This window comes from Capra hircus, chromosome 14 (assembly GCF_001704415.2).
Source record: "Capra hircus breed San Clemente chromosome 14, ASM170441v1, whole genome shotgun sequence".
In the NCBI taxonomy this organism is placed as follows: domain Eukaryota; kingdom Metazoa; phylum Chordata; class Mammalia; order Artiodactyla; family Bovidae; genus Capra; species Capra hircus.
Window position 1 is genome coordinate 77,982,949 of NC_030821.1, and position 26,679 is coordinate 78,009,627.

General features: G+C 54.1%; 1 protein-coding gene across 1 annotated transcript in view; it reads right to left on the reverse strand.

Moving 5' to 3' along the window:
* Positions 1 to 26,679, reverse strand: part of COL22A1 (collagen type XXII alpha 1 chain) — a 224,960-nt gene that overhangs the window by 178,027 nt on the left and 20,254 nt on the right. The window contains exons 2-3 of the mRNA XM_018058603.1: positions 24,254 to 24,416; positions 20,086 to 20,652 (exon numbers count right to left, since the gene is read on the reverse strand). Coding sequence (XP_017914092.1) covers positions 20,086 to 20,652; positions 24,254 to 24,371 — 685 coding nt within the window. The 5' untranslated portion in view covers positions 24,372 to 24,416. The remainder of the gene's footprint in view (positions 1 to 20,085; positions 20,653 to 24,253; positions 24,417 to 26,679) is intronic.

Genomic DNA, 26,679 nt, shown 5'->3' on the forward strand with positions numbered 1-26,679 from the left:
TTCCCCCGGAGTTCACCCATTGATATCTGTATTCCTTCAGCCTTTAGGAAGGTAGAACATTCTAGACTTCCTGGAGCAATGCGATTTCCCTTTCCCCAGGATGGGTTCTTTTTCATCAGAAGCTGCAACAGAGGCTGAGTCTTGGCTGATCAGAGCTGCTGCTCCCTGGGGCACATGACAGAAACTCACTACAGGTTCTCAGGAAGAAAAGAAAAAAAAACAAAACAAAACAACACTTCAGCTTGCCCTCAGTTTACCAAGTTGCAAACAGGGGGCGTGTGTCTGAGCATCAGAGGAGGAGGGTTAGCACAGACGGTCTCTGCCGTCCTCTGCTTCATGCTCACCCACCCGCAGCTCTGTATGGAGGAGACACGCCAGGCCGTCTCAGACATGCCTCCCAGTCCCCTGGCTCTCAGTCCAGAGCTTCTCCAGTTGGGGGGAGAAAGGGAGGGTGCTGGCAACTACTGAGTGCCTACTGTGTGCCAGTCGCTGGAGATTTGACTCACAACAGCAATTCCAGGAGGCAGATTTTGTTCCCATGACATAGATGGAGGAATGGAGGCTAAGAGAGGTCAAGAAACTCACCAGGAAGGAAGGGTGTCTGGGTTTGAATAAAGGGCCACCTGTGTCTAGAATGAGTGAGCAGAGGTGGCCCGGATGAGCTGAGCAGCACCGGGAGAAGCTGGGAGCAGAGCCCGAGGGAGGAGGCGGTCACTGCCCATCCATCACCTCCCGGCCGCGAACCACAGATGGGATGACAACAGTCCAAGTGGGCAGGGAAGGGGACAGGGGAAGCAGACACGGGCCAGACACCCGGCAGACTCACGGGGTCGTTCCTCTGAGGCCAGGAGGCCAGCCGGGAAAACAGTCCACACACCCCCGCTCTGGAGAGCCGGGCCCCAAGGCCCCAAGGATGAAAGGAATAATGATTAGAACCACAGGCTTCCAAGGCCGAAGGCCCACACGTCGAAGTTCTGTGGTCTGCTTCTGCCCAGGGCCGCAGCTCTCCCCACGGTCAGCAGACGGAGGGAGCTTGCTCTGCACAGACACTGCGCCAGGGGCGTTGAAACCATCAGCACGTCTGACCGACTCCTCCCTACAGCTTTACAGGCCAGGTGCGGTGGTTCACAGATGCAGAAACAAAGGCATAAAGAAGTCAGCAGGCTATCCAAGGCCACAGAGTGAGCAGAAGGCAAAGCCAGAGCGCCAGCCCTGGCGTTGGCTCAGGGCCACGACAGCACGAAGCTTCTCTCCAAGGCCACTGGTCCAAGGTCACCCAGCACAGAGGAGCCAAGTCTGTCTTGTCTCCAAAGCCTGCGGGGACAGACGGCCAGCTTGCTACTTCCGGGGGCACGCCTTCTGCCTCTGGACGCCCTGACATGCACCCGGGGCTTCCTCGCTCTGCACTGAGGGTTCATCTGCTCTCTGACTTCCGCCCGTCAGGCGTGAATGCTTGGGCCCGCTTACATCTGGCTCTGAACAGGACACTGGGGAACCTGGGGAGGGCAGATGTCAAGACTCTGCCCTTGAGTGTGCCCTCTGCTGGTGCCAAATCCAGGACGGCCCCACTGTCTCTCACAAAAGCGGGTTAGATGTTTCCAGATGGTCAGCGTCCTCCTCTCTCCAATCGTCTCCAGCTGAGCATCCCTTGTTCCCAGCAGCTCCCTCACCCAGGAGAGGAAGATCGGAAGGAGTAAGACCCAACCTACGATCACACACACTGTACACTCACAGGTCCTGGGGCATGGCTGAGGCGTGCTTCTGCCGGCAGAGGACAGTGCTTAGCCTCCTTTGTGACACCCATCAGTGTAGCGTTACGCCCATTTTTCAGATGAGACAACTGAGAGCGCTTAGATGACCTGCTCCAAGCACACCTCTAGTTAGCGGCAGAAGTAGGGTTCAGATTCAGTATGACCCCAGCATTTCCACACTTCACACCACAACTCAACATAAACATACGGGGTGGGGAAGAACATATGTTAACACTTAAACCGCGGCTACCTCTGTGAGGGCAGAACTTGAAGTGGTTTTTACCTCCTTTTTGCTTTTCTGTATTTTCACATGGGGCTTAAAAATATGAAGGTGATTCACTAGTACAGTATTTGCAGGTTATCAATATTATACTTTACTAGAAGGAGGCCTGAGCCTTGCCCTGGTACCCTCGATGCTTAGGCAACTGGAGGCTGTAGGGGCAGGGGGCGGCAGGGTCACCAGGGATGGGCAGGGGGGCACAAGGGCTGTTTCCAGGGGTGACCTGGAGTCCCGGAGGATGGCAGGGATCTCGTGGGGCTCATATGCACGTCTGGACTCAAGACATCCTGCCACAAGGAGCAAATGTGTAAACACACAGACGAGGCAGCCCCGCCCTGCTGGAGCCACAGGCCAGACATGGGGGATGCCGGGAGCAAAGGCAGAGACAGACACGGAGAAGTGAGGGGTCGTCATGCGTGATCAGTCCACAGAGGAAACTGGCCGGTGAGGGGCACTAGGTGTGGGGATCAGGACGCACGTAGGGTCTAAGAAGACCCCGGGCTTGGTGCGTCTGGGCTGAGAGCTCAGAAGGGAACGAGCTGCCACAGGAAAAGCAGAGGGCCAGAAGGTCCCAGCGAGGGCAGAGCCCCGGAGAGGAAGCTGCTCGGTCGGCCCAGGGGTGATGCTCGGTCAGCCCAAGGGTGATGGGCAGGGGGGTGGGGGGGCAGTACCAAGCCCTGTAGCAAAGTCCAGGGAGGGAAGAGGGCAGACATGGATCAGGGGACACCGCCTAACCCCAGGTAGAGTCTGAAATTCAGGGCAATGAGGAAATTACTCTGCCCGGGATACAAAGCAGGGCAGGAAGGGGGCGATCCCGGCCAGGGAGAGAGAGGTTATCACGGTGACCTTGGAAGCGCAACCCCTGCCAGGAGGGTGTGATTCCGTTTTCCTTGGACCTCCTTTCTCCTGGGGACTGTCCCGTGGGCTGAGCACCAGTAGGTGTCACCAGAGACTGCGAGGACCTCCTGGAAGCCGGGCAGGGAGGAGCCTGGAGTGGCTGGAAGTCGGGAGGGTGGCAGAGCCTTCGGCCATCACCCAGGTGCTCAGCCCCGCAGTGACCGTTAGCACCTGGCATCTGAGAAGCACCTGAATGCAAATCTCCCTCACGCCGCATCTGACAAGCGCCTGCCACGCACCAGGCGCTGAGCCAGCCCAGGGCTCATGGTAAGGAGCCCTCGGCACTCAGGGAGCTGCCGTCTCCAGCAGACAGAGCGGAAACCGGTCAAGCCAGGCACTGATGTCTCCAAGAACCTTGCAATCACAACCCCTGAGAGGTGCGGAGGCCAGTGGGGGATGCAAACAGCGGGGTCGGAGCTGGCTGGAGGGCCAAGGTGTCTCCACTGAGGTCTGAGGCAGAGGCAGGCAGGTGAGAGCAGAAGGGCGGCCCACCAGAGGCGTGGGCCAGGGCCAGGGGACCAGGGAGCATGGCCACCACGGCTGGGATGGCAAACAGGGAGGAGCGACCGTGAAACAAGCTGGGGGTGGTGCAGGACGGGTGGGGACTGACAGCCCCCAGCAGGAGATGCCGCTCTGCCTGGGCAAGGATGGGGACTGACAGACCCTGGTGGGAGATGCCGCTCTGCCTGGGCAAGGAAGGGGGCAGAGGGACCAGCCAGGGGGTGGCAGAGAGCCATGGGGGTGCGCAGGAAGAGGCAGTCAGACCCCGGGCTCTCTGCCAAGCAGAGTGGGCAGGCGGGTGGCCAACTGGATGAGGAGAGAACCGGAAAGAAAGTTCTGAGTGTCTGGAAACCTGTAGGAAGAACCCATCTGGAAAACAGAGAACCCAAGTCCAGTTCCCACCGCCCCGTGTCTGAGGTGTCTCAAGTCGCCCAGCAAGCAACCAGATCCATAAGCCTGGCTTTCCGAGCCAAGACAAGGCCTGGCTTTTGGTTTGGGAATGGCCCGTGTGCAGACAGCGTTTAACGCGCTGGGAGGGGCGTGGAGGAGATGGTTTGGAGAGGGAGAGGGCCAAGAGGAGGCCTCGGAGTAGGTCCCAGCCTCCCGTGTCACATGCCGGGACATGAGAACTGACCAGCAGAGAAGGCTGAGAAGGGGAGGCTCGTGAGATCGGAGGGGGACCCAGGGCAGGGAGGAGGCCCGGAGGCTACAGGAGGGAGCATCTCAGAGGACAGGGTCGGGCACCCGAGTGACAGAGCTCACCACCAGGAGGCAGAGCTCATGCCCAGTGTGGGACGGCAGCACGACCTCGCCCTGCACCCTGAAAGCGCCGTTTGGACAGCCAGGGGTGGGGGAGGCTTTGTGGGGGAAAGCCGCGCTCTCTGCGAGGCACCCTCCATCTTCTCCGACCTTCCGAGACTGTTTCCTCAGTTCCAGAACCAAATTCACACCCTTAGCATCCACCCTTCAGGGTCCCAACAGGGACTGGACAAGAGAAAGGACAGGAGGCTCCAAACTCAGGGCTGCGGCCATGGGGATCCCAGGGGGTCACGGCCCCCCTCACCCCAGGACGCCGGTGCCCAGCAAGGTGTCACCCAAGCCCAGCCTGTCGTCTGCACCCCCGAACCCCAAGTTTCTGCAGGTCAGAGAGGAGGGGGAGCAGCCCCAAGGCTTTCACACAGGGCAGGGGTCCCACGAGAGAGTTGCTGAGCAAGTGAGAAAAACTAGGCAAAACGAACCCTTCCTTCCTTCCAACGTGGAGTCTGAGGAGATGGAGAGATAGGAAAACCAAAAAAGCGGCAAAATTATCACATGACTCCAGAGAAGGGTGGACAAGACATGTCCCCCTGGCCCTGTGCAGAGGGGCTGAGACTGGGCTGGGAAGACCAGAGGCAGGGGCCGGGGGGAGAAGGGGGAGACCCACGGTGGGAAGAGGTCTCGGAAGCCCGGCTCTGGGGGCAACACAGACCCGAGGCCCTCGGCGTGTGGCCGGGACAAACTACCTCCCCGCTGCATCTCAGGAAAGAGGACAGGCTAAGAGAGTGCAAATGCCTCCTCGCAGGCACACCCCTGACCGCCACCCACAGTGTCTGTGGGCCTCAGGGCGGATGGGCAAGCAAGATACCCAGTCTCTTCTACTTGCGGCCACAGCCTCTCCATTAGCAGGCGGCCTGGGGTCAGACTGTGTCCGGACTCGGGGTCATGTCCCCAGCTAGGGGACAGAGACAGAGGCCCGGAGCCCACTGCGGACAGTGAGGCCCAGCTCAGCCGTGCACCGTGTCAGGCCCTGCACGCCTGTGTGTGGGGGGCGGGGTGGCAAGGTGGGAACCAGGGCGCCAGGCAGCGGTGGACACGGCCGGCCCCCAGGCCCACCTGCCCCTGGCCGCTCTCCCCGAGGGTCGGTGGAGGTGGGTTCCTGAAATGGCCACTAGCCGCATTTCTGTGGGAGCCGTGGGGAGACTGGTGGGTCAGCACGGCCAGCCTGGCTGCCTACCCCCAGCACCGGGCTAACCAGCCGCACAGGCGGCGTGCTGAGCGGAGCCGGGGCTGAGGCCAGGAGGGAGTCTAGGGCACGAGGGTACAGGGCCCAGGGAGCAGGGCCCGCATCTAGGGCGGCCCGCCTGCCCGCCGCAGACGGCAGCCTCCCCCGAGGACCTGCAGGCAGGGGATGCGGAGCCCCTCCCGCAGTGTGGCTTCCTGCCAATCTCACGCAGGGAGTGCGGGCACGGGGGGCCCCTCTCCTCCCAGCTGACCACGGCCACTGCCCTGTCCCCTTCCAGCCCCGTGTCTTCACCAGGGCATCACCAGGTGCTGGGCTCTCTGATCAAACCTCCGCTCACTTTTCCTAACTCCGGCCGACCCTTCCGCCCACCCCAGGCCTACCCTCAGACCACTTTCTCAGGGACACCCGCCCCGTCTCTCAGGCCCTGCCCAGCCCACCTGCCTGGGGTGCTGGGCTCAGCTCCAGCTCCCTCTCCCGCTCCCGCTCCACCCTGAGCCTGGGGCCACCAGGACTGTGAGGGGCAGCCGTCGGTGGGGTCTGTGGACACACTCGACCTTGCAGCTTGGGGGGTCCTTGCCCCCACAAGGCCCCCAAGAGGCAAGGCCAACTTAGCAGGAGCAGTGACGAGAAGGGGGCTGGGCGGACTGGGGCCAGGGTGGGACCCTCTGGGCCGCTGTGTCCTGGACGCCACTGGAAGGGGGTTTCGCCTGCCTCCTAGGCCCACGTTACGGGGATGGGACATGTCTCCGGGGACACTTTTTATACTTGATCGGTGACTTGCATGTAACACAGAGTTCACAGTGGGCAGGTTTCCTTTTGTTCTCCTGCCTGGGGTTCGGGGCTCAGGGCCTTCCCAGTGCTGGGCGGGCTCTGGTCAAGGCAGAAGTCACTGGAGATGCTCAGCTCTGCATTCCAGCCCCTGGAACCACGGGTCCCACAGGGTCCACCAGTACAGGCTCCTCTGGTTCAACCTGAGCTCAGGGCAGGATCTGGGGCCCTAGGCAGACACAGCTGCAGCACAACACACCCAGGCTGAGCAAGCACCGAGGGAGGCCGGGCTCGCCCTGCAGGGGAGCTGGGGCCCCTCCGAGAGCTCCTGTCATCACTGCCCCCTCCTTGGTCACTCATCCTTACGTCCGGTTGTTAGACTGATGCAAGCAACAGGAGATTGAAAACAAACCAAAAAAACTCCACCATGTGTTCATTACTTGATCAAGCAACACTGGCTACATCCAGAATATGAGCAGGTATTTCAGAAGCGCAGACAGACACTCCATACACATTGGGTTTTATATTTGTTGTTCCTATTCCCCATGCCACCCCTCCATCTCTCTCCCACGTGTACGTGCGTGCTAAGTCGCTGCAGTTGTGTCCGAATCTTTGCAAGCCTATGTACTGTAACCCTGCAGGCTCCTCTGTCCATGGGATTCTCCAGGAGAGAATACCAAAGTGGGTTGCCATAACCTCCTCCAGGGGATCTTCCCAACCCAGGGATTGAACCTGCGTCTCTTAAGTCTCCTGCATTTGCAGGCAGATTCTTTACCACGAGCACCACCTGGAAAGCCCCAAAATGCACTGATTTTTAATAAAGCTGTAATTTTATAGCTTCCAGGCTGAGGGTCAGGAGGAAGGGGCTTTTGCTATATGGACCACCCCTCTCTAGATTCGTGTGTGAGTGTGTGTAGGCACATACATGCATCCATGTGTGTGTTCTGAGTGGGCATGTGTGTTTGCATACCCATGTGTTTGAGTGCGTATGTGTATCTTTGTTTGTGTGACTGTGTGTCTGTGATTCGCTGTGTTTATATGTGGATAAACTCAAAGAAACCAGAATCTGTGTCATTAAAAGGACAAAGACAGACACACTTTACAGCCAAAAAGTCACCAAGAACATGCTACTTTGACCATTGTTTTCCTTCAGCCTTCCAGGAAGCGTGAGGCTGTATCAGAAGCACAGCAATTAATCAGCCACATTTCTTGGAAAGTCCCAGACACCATGTAACCCCTGTGCCCCCCTCGCCCTCCCACAAGTGTGAATCCAGTTCAGCTAGGTCAAGGTTAGCTACAGGACGTGAGAGACACTCAGAAGGCAGAATTCCTCCACATAGTTAATTATATAGATGCATACTTATTTACAGACACGTGTGTATATATAGACTGCGTATACGTGTATATGCATTTTGCAAGTGCCAATTTCACTGCGGCCACTATATTTCATCCCTTTACCAACGCAACACGAAAGCCACTGTGGCGAGTGCAGAGTCAAACCTCCCTCCCTGAGCCGGAACTCCTGGCGTGACGATGCCAGTAAATGAGACAGTCACGCCTGCATGCCTGCACTCTGTCTGGGATGACCCCAGGGACAAACAGCGCCATGGCTGGAGCCATCCCACAGCCGGGCAGCGGCAAGGGGAGCACGCAGACCCACAGCTGACCTTGAGTCCTTTCTAGTTGTACCGGGGTGTGAATCCTCATCTAAGACCTGGGATGGCAGAAGGACTTTTTAGGATACACACTGCTGCTGCTGCTGCTAAGTCACTTCAGTCATGTCCGACTCTGTGCGACCCCATAGACTGCAGCCCACCAGGCTCCCCCATCCCTGGGATTCTCCAGGCAAGAACACTGGAGTGGGTTGCCATTTCCTTCTCCAATGCATGAAAGTGAAAGTGAAGTCGCTCAGTTGTGTCCGACTCTGTGCGACCCCATAGACGGCAGCCCACCAGGCTCCCCCGTCCCTGGGATTCTCCAGGCAAGAACACTGGAATGGGTTGCCATTTCCTTCTCCAATGCATGAAAGTGAAAAGTGAAAGTGAAGTCGCTCAGCTGTGTCCGACTCTTAGCGACCCCATGGACTGCTGCCCACCAGGCTCCTCTGTCCATGGGATTTTCCAGGCAAAAGTGCTGGAGTGGGGTGCCATTGCCTTCTCCGTAGGATACACGAGTCACCCCTAAAAAATGGCAAGGCGAGGAAGCATCTATAAAGCAACAGCTCCTGGGAGCGGGGGAGAGGGTTATGCAGGATGACAATCAAGACACAGAAGGGAAGGGGCCTTCTGGATAATTGATAATCTACAGTATATAATGGGTGGGATTATATATAACATATTATTTATAATAGTATATATTGATTTGTAATATATTAATTCATAATAGAATGTAAAATATATATTAATTTATAATATAATATAATGGGTGGGTGGGAACCCCACACACCCTGTGCAGCACCCCATGAAACACCCTCTCCAGGGTCACCCCAGGAGACAGCAGCAGCGACTTCATATTCTCCCAGCCATTGCCTCAGAACCCATCATCGGGAGTCTGTGATCTTTCCCTCTACAGAGCCAGAGAGTAAACACTTCAGACTTCATGGGCCACGTGGTTGCTGTCACAACCACTGCCTGTGGCTGTGTGAACAGAGCCACCGACAATATGTAAACAAGCTGACATGAACTACATCCTCCAGTAAAACTCAGTGTGTAACACGTGGTGCCTGAGCGCATCTGGCCTGCGGGCTGGAGTTGGCCAGCCCGTGCACTAGGTCAAGGACGGGCTTGCCTTCCTGAATAGGCTAGCTCCCTTTACAGAATTCAAAGTGCCTGAACTTCGAGACTCTGCCTGATTCCCTCCTGGGATGAGGAGCTCACACCCATTATGTCTCAGAACTTCAGTTTTTTACTTTTTTAAAATATAGATTTGTCATAGTTTATCAGTTGCACCTGACTCTCTGATCCCATGAACTGCAGCATACCAGGCTTCCCTGTCTTTCACTATCTCTTGGAGTTTGTTCCAATCCATGTCCATTGAGTCAGTGATGCTATCAAACCATCTCATCCTCTTTTGCCCCCTTCTGCTTTTGCCTTCAATCTTTCCCAGCATCATGGTATTAAGTATGATAATAAACAGTGCGATAAAAACAAGAACCACAGTAAGTTGTTCACCAGATCGGTAAATATCACATTCTTTCAGATGAGGAGACCAAGGCTCAGAGAGGCTCAGACTCCTGCCCAGGTACTGCCGGCGGCAGAGGGCAGAGCTGGGATTCCATCCAGTCTCTGTGCCACAGATCAGAAGTGCTGGCAAGGCCGTGCCCTGATTAGGATGGTCACGAACTCTGTGCCAGGCTACAAAGGGAGCCTTTCATGTGCAAGTCCCCTGGGCTCTAGAGAGTAGGTAGTAATATTACTGTCCTCAATTTATACTGAAAACTAAAGGTTAAAAAAGGAATCTGTCAAACAGAGAACCTTGTGTTTAACTGGGGCCTGTAGACCTCAGTCTGTCTGCTCAACCCAGATGCTACAACACTGCAGCTCCCCAGAGACAGAGGACAGGCTGTGAACGCAGGCCCTCCCCAAATTCTCATCCTGTAATCCTCACACACGCCAGAAACCACGCCTTCTCAAAGCGGGTACTATTGCCTCCAAAGGGGCAAAAATGGCTTTCAGGGAGGGGTTGAAAAAATCTGAGGGATTTCAGATGGGGCCCTCCAAAGTTCAACCTACCCAAACAGCATAAATAGTAGGTGTGATATTACAGTTTCAGAGAAGCAGGCAATGAGAGGAAACAGAACACTTACATAAATACCCTATTTTTAAAAGGTCGAGAAATACTGCCCTGCGTGAAACATATAAACTCAATCACCTTTCTGACAGATAATAAATATACACACATGGGCTTCCCAGGTGGCTCAGCGGTAAAGAGCTGGCCCGCTAACGCAGAAGATGCAGGTTCGATCCCTGGGTCGGGAAGATCCCCTGGAGAAGGCAATGGCAGCCCACCGCAGGATTCTTGCCTGGAGAGCCTCACGGGCAGAGGAGCCTGGGGGCTACAGCCCACACGCGCTGACACACACACAGAGTAGAGCAGACAGCTGCAGAGTGTGTGCTCAGGGCCATTGCTGTGTCGAGCATTTTCCACATCCCAATCCTTAGATTTTTAGGACGCTCGACAAGGTAGAAATGTCACCATCATCCTCTTTGTACCAATGAACAGGACAGGAAGAGGTGAGCTAACGGGCCTGAGGCTTCACCCAGGGTGTGGGGTGCAAAGCCCTCCCACCAGCCCATGCTACACTGGGGGAGTCACTGGGCATGCGCAAGCCTGCTCTAGGAGCCTCCCTGCCTGCACAAATCCGCAGAGAGCTCAGGACTAAAAAGGCAGGACAGCCATCCTAAGACTCCAGGACCCAGCAGCAGAGAGCGATGGTCAGGTGGGGAGCACTCGGGACGCGAGGGAGCCTGCTCCTTCTGTGCATCGGGACACACTCATCAGGAAGTGTGGACAACATGAGCTGCCCTCTCTGGTTCAGCAGAGGCTAAAGGCGGAAGCTCTGGGATTTGGACACGTGGGTCACGCAGATGCAGCCGACAGAGGAGTCAGGCAGGGGCCTGGTCAGGCGCGGGCCCTGTGGGGCCTGGCTGGGCGACTCTGCCTTCTTCCCCAAGCACACAAATCAAGAATGAGTGATGGGTGGTTTTTAGTTTTCCATCACTTCCAGTAATTTTCCAATAAAATGTCCCAGCTCATAATCAGAATTAAGAAACCCCATTACCATTTCCAGGGGGTGACCTCGATCAAGACAAGTTTTCCCGAGGAGGACCTCCCAGTGACCTTCAAGCAAAGGGTGGGACCCCCGGCCTCACTTCCTGAGGGCGATGTGGTCCGGGAGCCAGGCCACAGGCATCCACGTGGCGGCTCCAAACCCGCAGCCGGGGCAGCTGCTGGCTCTGCCCCAGCTTCAGGTCCACCCAGGGAGGATGAGCTGGGCAGGTCGTCTCATGGGCACGTGTGTGTTCCCAGATGTGAGTGTGTGTGTGGTGTGTGCAGAGTGTCTGGGATTGCATGTATGATTTATGGGGTGTCTGTGTGTGGGGGGGTGTAGAGTGTGTGGGGGGTGTATGTATGATTTATGGGGTGTATGTAAGTGTGTGTGTGTGTGTGTGTGTGTGTGTGTGTGCGCGCGCGCACACACACACGCTGACCTCACCTCCGAGTCTCCAGGCCACGCAAAGGGACGTGGGAAAGGAGATGGGTGGGGACAGGAGGACTTGGTCCCTGGGCACAAGCCCGCCAGCAGGGCTGTGCCCTCTCTGATGACCACAAGACTCAGGCCCCGAGGGAGACAGGCCCAAACAAACTCCCAGCCCAGACATGCTGCCCAGACATGCCAACAGCCGGGCCCAGGCTCTCCCTAGACAGACTCTCTCGGTCCTCAAGGGGACATTCCTGGGCGCCGAGGTGTGCTCTGGCCTTGGCTGGTTCTCGGCCCCCTCCCAGCTGGGTGGACTCTGGAGAGTCAAGCCCCCAAGTCAAGCCTCAGCATCCGCCCTCATCAGTAAGGGCGCCTCGGCGATAAGCGCCCCTCGCTGGTAAGGGCGCCTCGGCAGTAAGCACCCCTCGGCGGTAAGCGCCCCTCGCCGGTAAGTGCCGTGATGTTCCCCTCCTGGGCACCGTTGCTGCCCACCCCCGCCAGGCCCAGCCCCTCCTCCACCAGCATCAGGCCCAGGCCTCCTGCAGGCCCTTGGTTCTCCTGCTTGCCTCTGCCTGGAATTCTGGGCTCATCATTCCAGCTTCAACTCAGCTTTTCCCTTCTCAAAGGCCTTCCTATAACCTTCCCACTTAAGACCCTTCATCATGCAAACCTCTCTCATTTCTTCAAAGCACTTAACCACTCTATGAAATCACATTCATATTCACTTGATTTTTTTCCCCTCCATCTCCCTTCTGGAGAGTATCGCCCTAAAAGTAGAATCTCAGATGCAATCATTCACCATCATGATCCCCTTGCCTCAGAACAAAGTCCAGGAGATGAAAGGGAAACAAAAAATACGTGTTGAGAAAGTAACCCAAGGGTATAATAGAGAGCCCTTAAGACGCGCACTGCCGCAAGCTACCGTCTTCAAAGGTCCACCTGGTCCGTCCCAGCTACACAAATAAGTCCTGAGATTTCCTCACACTGTTTTATGCTATCAAAAAAAAAAAAAAAAAGCATAGAATACATTTTCAAGTGATTCCCTCACCTGAAGGTGAAGTGTCCTACGGCAGATACGGTCAAAAGCAAGAAAGAGCCTCTCAAGGAATCTCAGTGTCCAGCCCCTGGGCCCACCTTCCCCATCCTCACGGTAGCCAAGTCCGTGAGCAGGTCCAACGAGCACAGGAGGCCGGGACCCTTCTTGCAGGGGCTGAGGACAAGCCTGTGAACAGGTGAAATGCATGGCTGGGGAGCGGATGCCGACATGCTCCCAGAGAGATCTGCAGGAGAGCAGTGAAATGCATTCCACCTCACACGTAAGAAAGCCCCTCTGTGTGTGTGTGAGTGTAGTCATGGTAAGAATCACATCCAGGAGTCAAAACCCACTGGGAAAGCACGTGGACACAACACAGAGGAGGGAGGGAGGCTGCAGAGACACCAGAGGCTCCTCCCGTGCCCTCAGTCATGCTAACATCCAAGAGCTACAGGACACAGCCCAGGACATGGCCCTTGTCCCTGGGGAGAGGGGAGGCAGGACCACCAGAGAGCATCCCCAGAATAGAAGTAGGCGGAGGCTCCCCAGCTGTGGGCGCTGGCAGGCCACAGGATCGCTAAAGGCCACACCACCAGCTATATAAAGGTTGTGTCGTGGCCATGACGGAGCCCGGGGTGGAGAGGGCTCTTAATTACAGCCGCGGCTCTGGGGCTGGGCCTCCGCCCCACACTCTGCAGGAAGCCAGGCTGAGATCCAGTCTCCTGGGGGCCTCGGCAGGCCATGGATGGGCAGTAGCTGATGCCCTGACACGGAGGTGCTTCCCTGGACGAGCCCAGGGCCAGGGGGACAGTGAGCCACGGGCCAGAGCAGAGCTTAGGGGAGGTCACCGGGCAAGGCCACGGAGGTCATGATGCTAGAAACAGGTCTCTGACAACACTGCCATGCGTGCCTGCTGCTGCTGCTGCTGCTGCTGCTGCTGCTGCTGGTCCACTCCTAATTTTTCAGATCATCTCTGTCTTTTATAAAATGAGGATAAAGATTGCTTCAGCTACCATGACCTTCATCTGTCTATCGAACAAACAGCCACTGGTCACCGCGCAGGAGCCAGGGCTTGACCAGGCCCTTGTAGGGTTCGATAATTAGACATCTGATGGGATTACTACGGAAGAACAGCTCAGAAAAGCTCAGACTCTGGGTGCTGAGCTGGGTGAGGAGTCAAAGGCCTGATTCCCTGTGATCCTGGATAAGCCACTCAGCCCCTCAGGGCCAAGGAGAGGCCATCAGTACCACCATCAGCGATAGAAGAAAAACTTACTTAGGGGATTGGCGTGAGACTTCAAAGCCATGGTGGATTTAAAGATGGTTCCTGAATATCCAAACTTAGTGGGAAGAGCTCAGGCCCTGCGGTCAAACAGAGTGAGGTCAAAATCCCAGGTCTGCTCCCAGCCAGCAGGGCCACTTCAGGAGTGACCTGAACTAGCCACCCCAGCGAGGGACCAGCAGTGGCCGAGGGGTAAAAGCCAACATAAGCACCTAAGCGTTGTGAATATGAACTCTGAGAAAGGACGGACGCGGAAAGGAAGCCATAAACGCATTGGGGAAAAAAATCAGCTGGCGGCACCAAGTCATCCTATTTGCTGCTATGATTTAGGAGGCAGGTTATGGGAATTCTGCTCCAAGCAGAGGGATGATGGCATTCTGAGGCCTGAGAAGCAGAAGGACAGTTCAAATCCATGGCTGGTCCAGGAGCAATCTTGACAAAGAGAAGCTTCAGCAGCAGCCACCCTGAAAAGACACTGTCCAATCCCAAGCCTGGTCCTGTCCCCACATCACCCACTCCTCTGCTCACACGGTCACTCCCAGCTGGGCTTCCAGACCAGACCAGGGCAGCCACGGCCCCCACACCCCAGCCTGTGCTGCCTGAGGGCCGGGGCTGGGCACCCACCCGGACACTGGCCCCTCACCTCCTGTGCGCTGAGCTGGCACTCAGCTTCCCCGCTGTCCCCTCGGACTGCCCTGCCTCCCTCCTACAGCCGGGCTGGCTGGAAAGCACAGGCTCTGGAAGCAGTCAGACGTCAGTTCCCATCTGCAGCATCAGCATCATAGAAGACGGAGAAGGAGGAAGCGGAGGAGGAAGAAGCTCGTATGTAGGCTTCACACATACAGTTAAATTTCCTAGCAGCCACAATTTTAAAAAAGCAAAAAGAACTAGGTAGAATTACTTTTAGGAATATGTTGTATTGAACCCTAAATTTCCAGGATGTGTGTGTGCTGCGTGCTTCATCTCTCAGTCGTGCCCGACTCTTGCGACCCCACGGGCTATAGCTAGCCTGCCAGGTTCCACTGTCCGTGGGATTCTCCAGGCAAGAGTAGGTTGCCATTTCCTTCTCCAGGGGAAATCTTCCTGAATCAGGAATCCAACCCAGGTCTCCTGCATTCCAGGCAGGCTCTTACTTACTGAGCTACAAGGGAAGCCCCAAATTTCCAGAATACTATCATTCAAACGTGTAATTAATATAAAAAGATGCATGAGATGCTTTACTCCCTTTTTTCATACCTTGTCTACAAAATCCAGTGGGTATGGCACTCAGGCACTTCTCAGTCTGGACCAGCTCCAGACTGGTCACTGGCCACACGTGATGGCCAGCGCAGGACGAGGCACCAGTTTCCCCGCATGCAAATCGTGAGCACGGACACCACCCCCTCCCCCCACCCCAACTGGGCTGGGTGAGAACACAGTGTGAGTGAAACGCAAATATCCTCCCCGGCCTTCAAAACGTTTGGTGCTCAGAGAACAGCAGGCTGTCTGAGTGCTGTTCACCTCCCTCAGCACCGACCCTGGGAAATCAGGTTGGGGTCCTTCTCCCCCAGATGTGGCCTGCCATAGGGAGCAGGTATGATTCACCCCCCACCCCCCACGCCCCAGCCTGCCTTTTCCAGACGTTCATCAACCTTCAACATCTAATTGTTCCACTCTGCTCATACACACAAGGGAAACAGTTATTGTTGGCTAGGATTTCAGATTTGCTGAATATGCCTAGTCTTTGCATTTGGGAGGCAGTACATCATTGCGCGAGTTGCTTCCAACGTGCACAGCACAGAATCCACTGCAGGCTGCTGCCCCTGATTTCTTTTTTGACAACATTCAGGCAGCTCCTCCTCCATCCTAGGCTCCGTTCCAGGCACTGGTACCCCTAGGAACAGCCTTTCCCTGGTGAGGACTGTATTCCGTGGGTGAAGGCAGCTCTGACAATGAACAGAAATTTCAAATGGCAGGAGGCAACCAGCATGCACAGTCTGTGGTGTAATAATCTGTCACTTCCCTGCTGCCTCCAGGAGAAAAAGCTTCCCAAGGACAAGAAGGACATCAGCTCCCACACTGCATCCTGGACACCTGGTAATTGCCTGGCAGAGGACTCACTCAGTGTGTGACTCCTCAATGAATGAATGAACGGACGGACAGATGGACTAAAGTGAACCAATGCCGAATACAACATACGGTTGGGTTGAAGTCGAATGAATGAACAGATTAGTGTGACTCCACCATGGCTGCTGAATGAATAAATGAATGAGTGGATTGGATGGACTGAATGATCACAACACTGGAAACCCATATCCTTACTCTCAGATCTCCTAGGTCATCGGTGAGAAGCCCCTGCGGGAACAGCCCGATTCCAGACCGTGAATCATCCGCAGGCACCCTCCCCGTGCCAAGGGGCTTCTGGCTGTTTGGATGCTGTGGGGCTCCTTGATCTCACCCACCACGTGCTTTCCACTATGTTACTGTTCGCGCTTCTGTTTTGTTTTGCTTTGTTTCTGATTGAAGCAATTGTGAAGAGATTTTGCTTCCTGAGTCTCCAGAATAGAGCGGACCCTCTCAGCCTCCAGCTGTATTTACAAACTGCATTCCCTTCAGATGGCTAAGAATAACTCGACTCTTCCCTCCATTCAGGCATGTGGAGAAGCCTGCGAGGGAGAGTCCTGACTTCCTCCTGACATTTCCACAGCAGACGTGCGACGTGCTAGCAGGCTGGACCTGTATCCTTTCCCCTTGGGTCTGGTTCCCTGGTGTTCCTGCCGGGGTCAGACCCCTTTCCCTGGGGGAGGAGAGGCGGTAACTGACTCCACTCCACAATGTCAAACAGGGTCCTATGGTTCAGGCCCAGAGAGTCAGCCTGCTTTCACTCCGAGGTTACGGTGATTGGCTGGGGACAGTCACAGAGCCTATAGATGTCCAGCTAGACGAGTCCAGGCCTGTGGGGTCACCCTCTCCTCTCCTGGGTCCAACCCACACCTGTTCTTTCTCTGTCCTGCTCAGGCCCATGTCACCCAGCCCCTTCGCTAGCTGCTATGGGATGAGGTCAGCCAGCCAGGCGGGCAGGGAGTGAGGCAGGGACTCCTGGGTCATGGTCGAGGGAGCAGCCGTGATTCTCCCCAAGATGAGGAGACCAGAGCTCGTGATGGTCAGGCCCTCCCAACCCAGGGGCCCCAGCTCCCTGCCATCCCTGCTCCCACCGCTGGCTCCCGGTGCCTCCCTCTCCCTCCCCAACGTCTGTCTTCTCCAAACAGAACCTTATCAGTATCTCTTCCATCCACGCTGGTCACTGCCGGACCCTGACACACAAATCTGCCAAGAACAGAATTAATCTGCTCGAGAGCGAGCAGAGCAACAGGAGAGTAGAGGGCCTGGTCTCCGCTCAGGGCTGCCTGACCACTGGCCTTTGCATCCTGGGTGATGTCCATATGTCTCAAGGCTTAAGCAAGTTAGAGCAGGGTTTGCTGTTACCTGTGATCATTGTCCCTGACTCAGACCCAGGGTCAGGGGTGGTGAAATCTGTGCTCTAGGGGCACAGGCTGACAGCCCAGATTCTGTGCCCACACTGCCATTTTATTAACTGGGCAACATGATCCAGTGACCTGACCTCTCCAGGGTTGTCCAAACCATTCCCAAAACCATCCCCTGGGAGGGGGAACCTCTTCAAAATCTAGATTCTGCTCTGCCAAGATGAAGAACCACTTTGAACCCAGGCTGCCAGGATGAAGAAATGCTGGCGGGGGTGGGGGGCCCGGTCAGCTGGGTGTTCACAGACCCTGAGCCACCAGGCTGGATGACTGCCCCTTGGCTGGACCTGGTCCTAGCGCCCACCTCTTGTCAGCCGGTATTTCTGGCCATATGCACCTAGATCAAGTCTCCACCCGGCCTTGCCGAAGCAGTTCATCCTCCCTTCCTCCTCTTCCCCACATGGTGCCATCACCTCTCTGGACTGCTGCTGAGGGCCCCGCAGGCCTTGCAGCTGTGCCCCCTTGGATCTCAGCATTCAGCAAGAAGGGGAGCATCTGTATCTTAGGAGGCTGTAACGAGGGTCAAATGAAGTCACTATGGAAATCCACAGCCAGGGAGCTGCACCCTATGGAGCAGGTGAGTGTCCCTTAACCCTCTGGGCATCCCTTTCCTCATCTGTAAAACGGGCCTGGGCATCCACCCCCAACATCATTCTCTGAAGTTGCCAAGCTGTCTTGTGAGGGGGCTTGCTCACCGGCCAGTATTCCTTTCTCTGCGAAGATCTGACCATGTCACGTCCTGCCCAGAACCCTCAATGCCTTGCCATGCCCACAAGGGCCCCCTTTATACAGGCCTTGACAATCACACAAAGCCACCAGCCCCGACTCTGCTCCTTTCCTCCAGTCATTATAGTGCATTGACTAAACGTTGCCACCTCATCCTGAAGCTTGTGCTCTTTCTTCTAAACTAAGTGCCACCTCCTCCAGGAAGCTCTCCCTCATTCTCAAGGTCACCATCCACCAAAACCACAGCAGGACCTCACCTACCACATTCCTTTTTTTGGTATCTTTCCCAATATCTAGATGAGGAACAGATTTCATTTTCTTGGGTTCCAAAATCACTGCAGATGGTGACTGCAGACATGATTGACAAACCTAGACAGCATATTAAAAAGCAAAGACGTGACTGCAGACATGATTGACAAACCTAGACAGCATATTAAAAAGCAAAGACGTTACTTTGCTAACAAAGGTCCGTCTAGTCAAAGCTATGGTTTTCCCAGTAGTCATGTGTGGACCATAAAGGAGGCTGAGCGCCAAAGAATTGATGCTTTCGAACTGTAGTGCTAGAGAAGACTCTTGAGAATGCCCTGGGCAGCAAGGAGATCCAACCAGTCCATCCTAAAGGAAATCAATTCTAAATATTCCTTGGAAGGACTGATGCTGAAGCGCCAACACTTTGGCCACCTGATGTGAAGAGTCAACTCATTAGAAAAGACCCTGATGCTGAGAAAGACTGAAGGCAGCAGAAGGGTATGACAGCATGAGACGGCTGGATGGCATCACTGACTCAATGGACACGGGTTTGAGCAAACGCCAGGAGATGATGGACAGGGGATCCTGGCGTGCTGCAGTCCATGGGGTCGCAAAGAGTCGACACAACTTAGAGACTGAACAACAGATGAGGAAAGCCTCAGGGCAAAGGCTGTGTCTTATCTTTTTCTATAGGCCCAGAAATCAGCACAAGGCTGCACAAAAAACAGATTCTCATTAAGCATCTGTGAATAAATAAGTAGAGATTAAGAAAGTCAACACAGAGAAAAAGCCACAGAGTGCTAAAATAAAACGGAGAGAAGCATCAAGTCTCTGACAAGGCTTAGCTGCAAGGCTGGCCCATCCCTGAGACCAGGCCCCTGCAGCTCCGGCCAGCTGTTCCCACTGTCAGTCCCTCCTCCACTGACCCAGCCTGCTGCCCCTGTCTAGGTGGGACCCTTGGGGCTCCCTGACCCAGGGCTCAGTCCCCCAGAGAAGTCAGTAAGTCAGAGGCTGACACTGCTCCCGGCCCCCACCTGGGCCCAGGAGGGGTAAGTTACCAGCAAGGAAGGAATGTCACCCCAGTGAAGCAGGCACAGGCTGAAGCTGGGGAAAGGCTGACAGGACAAACCCACCACAGCCCCTCCTGTCCTGGAGAGGGGGCTGGCCTCAGGATGACCCCACTAGAATCTTGAGGTCAGCTGCCCAGGTCAGAGCGCTAGGGGCTCCTGGCTCTCTGCCCAGTTGTCCCCCGACTCCACCCACATACTCTTCCCTCTCTCATCCCCCTAGCCTCAGCCATAGTCAAGATTCCAGACAAATAACTTGGAGGCCTCGGGTGAACTCAGAGAGCAACAGGTCAAGAGCTCCTGGCCTCTGGGACCAGCAGCGGCCATCATCTTGAAGTGGCTGCCTCCGGCCTGTCGGGGACAGTTCCTGAAGGTGGTCTGTGCCCCATTCTTCCATGATCTTTCACTGTGACACCTCAGGAGAGGGGCAGGACCCGACATCTCTCACCTCTGTGAGCAGGTGCTTGGGCGAGGCCTCTGCAAGCACCTGCTCTGACTCAAGGGCCCTGAGAAGCCAGTGCGTGGTCCCCATGGCAAATATGGAGCTGCAACCAGAGACATATACCCAGACTCTGAGGCTGGATGGGGTTTAGGACCCAGCCCTCCTGAATTTTCCTTCCCTGGACTCAGGGCCCAAGGCATAGGGCCCAGGGGACGCTGGGGGTGGGTGTGCACGCTGGGGGTGGGTGCGGGTGGGTTTCCAGGTTCCTGAGTGCCAGAGCAGCCGCCGGGTGTCCTCAGGCCCGCCTCTGCCTGGAAGCTGGGTTTGACCCCCGCCCCGCCCGCCCCGGGCACGGCCCCCACTCACTCTCGCACAGGCGGCGCCGCAGCTTGCCCCGGATCTTGTCGATGGCGTCGAAATCGGACACGTGGAAGACGTGCGCCGCCGTGGGCTCGGAGGCGATCTCCTCCAGCTCCTCGCGCAGCGCCTCGCCCACGCCCACAGCGAAGATGCGGATGCCAGCGCGGCGCGCGGCCGTGGCGGCGGGCAGCACCAGGTCCTGGCTGCGGCCGTCGGTCAGCAGGATGGCCACCTGCTTGAAGGCGCGGTCCCCAGGGCGGCCGCCGGCGCGCGGGGCGAAGCTGTGGCGTGTGATGAAGCGCAGCGCGTCGCCCGTGTGCGTGTGGCCACCGTGGTAGGCCAGCTGCCGCGCCGCCGCGCGCACCGCGGCCCGCGAGCCGAAGCGGCCCAGCTCGAAGGCCGTGGCCGGGCGGTCGCTGTAGTGCACCACGCCCACCCGCGTGCGCTCCGGGCCCACCTCGAACGTGTCCACCAGGTTGGCCACCCACTGCCGGACCTTCTCGAAGTTCTCCTTGCCCACGCTCGAGGAGGAGTCCAGCACGAACACCAGGTCGTAGTGCACGGTTTTGCAACCTACAGGGGCAACGGGAAATGCAGGGTCGTTGCTGGGGGCTGGAGGCGTGATCACCCGGGTCCCCCAAAGCCTGCCTCCAGGCCCCAACCGCTCCGCAGGGTGGAGGGGGGCTGGGCTGCCGCCTTAGAGCCCCATCCTTGGTTCCCTAAAGGCCATGTGATGGGGAGTCTCCCCAGGATTGCTCTGAAGTTCACCTGACTAGGTATAGTTAATATGTACACTCACATATATATAGTGAATAACATATAATTATATATTATATACTATAGATAATTATATATATATAGTTTATATGTATTTATACAGTGAATAACATAATTATGTATATTATATATTATGTACTGTATATAAGTATATATGATTATGTATAGGTTACAGATACATTCATGAAAGTGCCTAACAGTCATGTAACAATACTGACTGCTGTTGTCAGTTTAACTCCTCCTACCATGTTGGTTCAAAAGTGACTTCGTTGTCTTTCAAACCTGCAAAAGGCAATCCAAAAAATCTTCAAAGGCTCATATTTCCATCTGGGCAGAGATAACTGCTGCTAACCCAGGGTGTATTTATTTATGCTCTTGGCAGAAGTGGGCCTGTACCCATGGCACTGATATATAAGCTGGTTCCCAGCATCCAGTGATACGCCAGGAGCCTATTTCCAGTGTGATAATGCTGGTTTCCATGGCTGCAGAGATTCCGCCGCAGGGATGAACATAATTTATTTAGCCAGTCCTCTCCTGTCAGATAGTTAAACAGTTCACAGTGTTTCACTATTAGAAATCATATAAAATGGATTGCATTCATATATTTTAGAACGTCTACAGTGCTTTATAAAAATATGCTCATATTTTTACAAATATAAACTTTATATAAGCTATATGACACTTTTGATTAAATAAAATGCAGCACTATAATTTATTTCTGATCCACAGGGCAACCCTGTGCAGAGAGCTTGCTGGTCCCCATTTTACAGTTAGATAATAGGAAGAAAAGTGTTTTCTAAACTTCAAAGTGCTGCACAAGTAGACAGGGGAATCATCAAAATGCCCTTGCCTCAATTTTTCCAGAATCTGAGTCTTGGCCATGACATCTGGAGCAGTGGATCAGGCTTCTGGAAGCACCTGGCACAGAGAGTTGATCAGTGAAAATAATTTTTTTTCTTAAAAAAAGAGAGATCTCACTGTGTTAAAACGTCCAGTTGGCAAAAGTAAAAAATATTGACTGTGGTGGCCCGTGAGGATGTAAGGAGAATGCCTTTATGGGCTCAAGGAGTGAGTCTGGGGTTTGTCACCCCCACTTGTCAGACTCCTAAAAGCCTTGTATCTTTGAATTTGCCAATTCCAGAATCAGTGATTTACTTAAAGAAAACCAGCAGATAAATAGAAAGGGCAAAAGTAAAGCTGTAAGGAAGTTCATGGCAGCACTGCCAAGCAAAATCCCGGAGCCTGCCTTCATGGGTATGCATAAGGACCATTTAAATAATATTCTGCCAGCATCATTCAGTGGAATGCCAGGCGGCCACCACGGTGATGGCTGTATTTACCAACGTGGATACACCTTCCACTCTATCATTGCCGTATTTACCAATGTGGAACATTTTTTACTCATCTGTCATCAGGTATGAAAAGCACATATGTGTGTCTGTGTGTGTGTGTGTGTGTGTGTGTGTGTATACAACTGTGTACTGAGGCAAGAAGCTACAAAAAGTACCCTTGCTTCGTTCTGGCAAGCAGAGCCATGCGTGAAGTTCTGTGTAGTCCTGATCTTGTGTTTACACACAATGCATTAAGTTCAAAAAACAAAAATAATAAAGCTAGGTATATTTATACACACTTGCACACGTCCTCATCCCACCCTGCTCCAGTGCCCCCCTTGAATTTTCCACGTCTACCTTCCCCTCTAGTTTTTTAAAATCCAAGTCCAATTGGCTGAGAAGCCGAGGTGAACCCCTGCCTTTGCAGAACGGATCCCCTAACAGGATCAGAGCTTTCGAAGTGTGTTTGCCCAGATGTGTGGACTCAGAGAAAACTCCTAGGGAGTTTTTGCCCTGGACACAAAGGTCATCCTTTTGCCTTTGGGACTGTGATGTCCCAGCCTGATCAGGGTGATTGCTGTCCACGGCTCTAACCCTTGAGGTGATGTGGTTGTAGGCGGCAGAAGGTTCATTCGTGCGGGAGGCTTCACCACGGGGCCACTTTCTCTGGAGGCCAGGGCACAGGTGAGGTTGTGGGCACAGGTGAGAATGAAGGGCAATGAGGCGGGAGGGGCCCTGGTTTCTGGCCTCGGTCCTGCCACTCGCAGGGGCCCTGTGACCCCGCAAACTGCTTTCCACTCCATGAAATGAGGGCAGAGACAGAAGGTCCTCTGGCCTTCCTGCTTTTGAATTTGATAATCCTGGTGCCAACTGGGCACTTGCAGCTGTCCTGGGGGGCACAGAAATCTCCTTGGAAGGCCCGTGTTCCCCACACGGAAAATAGGATGTCCATACTCATCACTGTCTATCTAGCTACCCCGGCTTTGTGAGTTGCAAGCAGAATAGACCTTTGTAAAGTGATGGAGAAATGCAAGCCTTCGGGGTTGTTTGTTTTTCCTCTTCTTTGGAGGACCCAGATAAACAGGCTGACTCTAGCTCAGCCCTGCCCATTCCTTCAGCCTCACAGGGGGTGAGGCGTGGAGGCGGGGCCGGGGGGGGGGGGGGGGTGCTCCCTTTTTTTTTTCAACATTTTTAAAAATCAAAGTGTAGTTGATTTACAATATTGTGTTAATTTCAGGGCTTAGAGCAAAGTGATCTGCTTATGCATATTTATGTATCGATCTATAGTCTTTTTTAAAATTCTTTCCCAATATAAGTCACTACAAGATACTGAATATAGTCCCCTGGGCTGCACAGTAAATCCTTGCGATTTACAGTTTTTTTCCAGTATTGTGCCTCTGTTGCCTCAGTTCCTTATCTGTAAAATGGGGCAGCGTTTCACACCCAGCCATCCAGCGGCAGTTCTCTCCCTGAAACCAGCTCCAGCTGTGTACTGCAGACCTGGCATGCAGGCTCGGGGCTGGGTGCCGTGATAGCCCAAGCCACTCCCGTCCCTGACTCCTTCCCCAGGTCCCCCACAGACCATGACTCCTCCCAGGAAGCCCTCAGATGGGTAGACAAGCCATCCCATCACTTCTCACCCCTCCCACCCGGGCTGTCTCTGCTCCTGTAACTTCCCCACTTCCTGGCTGCTCATTGTCCCGGTCACCCCTTTAGGCTGGACTCCAGAGCACTCAGTGCCCCTCGGGCTGTGGCCCAAGGTCCTCTCAAGAACCGGACAAGGCAGCAGGACACTAACCCCACTGCTACCCCACACCATGTATGTGGTCAACAAAGACACAGCCTCAGCACGTTGTATGATCGGCCACAGACATGTGTTCACTCTCACACACGTGCACACACCCCAGTGGCATGGCTGATTATGACTCACGCTGGTTGGGGGACAGTGGACACCACACCTGGGATAACCCACACTCTCACACACACCGGCAGTAGCTCACCCCCAGCCCACACCCACACACACATGGACACACACCCACTGCTCTGTATTCCGCCTACGGCCCTACCTGCCCTCTGGGCCTGACAGCCGTGGTCCCCACTCCAAAGCAGCAGCATCCACAGGAGGCAAGCCACGACTCTCCCTTGCAGGCGGCCCATGGCTCTCTTGTGCTTGGGAACCAGCATTTCTTGGCCAGGAAGAGACGCCGTGAGGGTCTACTGGAACGTGTCCTGTGTGGAGGAAGAACACCTTTACAGGAGGGCCCTTGAACTAAGAAGCTGCAGAAGTAGCCTCTGGACCCCCTCAGGGGAGGAATTCCCCAGACCCAGCCTGCCAACCCTCTTCACTGCTGAGACTCACCTTTTCACACAGCCAAAGGTGTGACTTTCTAAGAGCAAAGCTCAGTGTTACCTCCTGATCCCTGACTCATCCATCTCTCCGGTCCCCATCCATCCATTAGCAGATGTGAATTAATTAAGAACCTCCAGGCCTCCTGTTATCTGCTCCCTAAGGCTATGACCTGTGACACTAACGTCATTATTCTGATCGTATTTTCTACTTTTAGACATTAATAGGCTGCTTAATTTGTTTAGCATGTCACAAGAGGACACCTCTTTGCCCATACTCAGTTATTTTCTTACAACAGATTTGTAGGAAAACACTTGGGGCGTCCGTCCTATGGGTTTTGAAAGGGCCCTGGTAAGAACTGTCAAACTGCTTCGCAAAAAGGCTGCGCTGTTTTCGCTGCCCCCAGCAGTGTCGGAGTGTGTGTGTGGGTGCCCCTCTCACTGCGTACCTGGCCGCACAGAGTGGCACCATTCCTTTGATCTTGGCTAACTCAACATCCCTTCTTGCTTTCAACGCATTTCTTTGATCCATTGAGGTTTATTAGCTAAATGATTTCCCATTTTGTGTATTTTATTTTCACGTTGGATGGCCATTTCAAAAACGGTTTGTCATTGTGAACGCCAAGATCCAGGAAAAGGAAACTGCTTATAGATGTTACCATTCATTTATTCATTCCCAAATATTTGCCAGTGGCCCTCATGTGACAGGTTCTGAGGGCAGGCAGATGAATGTCACCAAATCCATACTCACTGACACCTGGGAGACAGGTAAGACATAGGCCAGGGCAAGGTAGGCTCAATGGCACTGATAGTGGTAAGGGGGGCGGTGTTTATGGGGCTCAGGAACAGGAGGGGGACTGTCCTGTGACCATTTCAGGAGAAGGTAAGATGATAGCTTACCACGTGTAAGAAACGCTAAAAACTCACAAAAAGCTGTTAGAACCAATAAACAAATTCAGCAAAGTTGCAGAATAAAAAAACATCTAAAAATCTGCTGCATTTCTGTCCAGGAGCAATGAACAATCCATAGAGAAATTAAGGAAAAGAATTTTATTTACAACAGCATCAAAAAATAGCATAAAATACTTAAGAATAAACTGAACCAAGGAGGTACAAGACTTGTACACTGAAAACCACAAGTCACTGCTGAACGGAATTAAAGAAAGGCCTAAGTACGCAGTAAGACATCTTCTGTTACTGCTTTATGGTTACAGGGTTTCTGTCTGGGGTGATGAAAATGTTCCTGAAATAGTGCTGATGTTTATACAATATCTGAATGAACCTGATGCTACTGAGTCACACACTTAAAATGGTAAATGTTATGTCATATACTTTTTATTACAATAAACCTCATAAACGATGTCCATATCCTTATCTCTGTGAATATGTTATGCTACATAGCAAGGAAGAATGACAGTTACAGGTGGAATTAGCATTGCAAATCATGACTTCCCTGGTGGGCCAGTGGTTAAGAATTTGTCTTCCAACGCTGGGGCCATGGATTCAATCCCTGGTTGGGGAATGAAGATCCCACATGCCACAGGGCAACTAAACCCGTGTGCCACAACTGCTGAGCCCACACACAGAGCTAGAGAGCCTGTGCGCTGCAACTGGAGGAGCCTACACACTGCAGCGAAGACCCAGCACAGCCGATAAATACATAAAGAAATGAGAAAAAACAAAGAATAAGTTAATGCTAAAAACAAATACATAGCTAATCGCCTGACCTTAAAATATGGAGATAACTTGGAGTATCTGGGTGGGCTCCATGTATTCACAAGGGTCCTTACAAAAGGAAGAATTTGGCTCAGAACACAGAGAGATGGCAACCTGAGAAAGACTTGCTCAGCCATTCTTGGCTCTGAAGACAGAGGAAGGGTCCCCGAGTCAAGGAATGTAAGTGACCTCTGGAAGCTGGAAGAGGCAAGGAATGAATTCTCCTCTCTGGACTTCGAAGGGGACAGCCCTGCCAACCCCTTGACTTTAGCCCAGTGAGACCCATTTCGGAATTCTGATCTTGAGCACTTTAAGATAATAAATCTGCATTGCTTAAATTGTTCAATATTGGTCACAGCATCCACAGGACACTGAATTCAGATGACAGTTTAGGGGAATGGAGGGCCCAGTGGATCCTGGGGAGTACTGA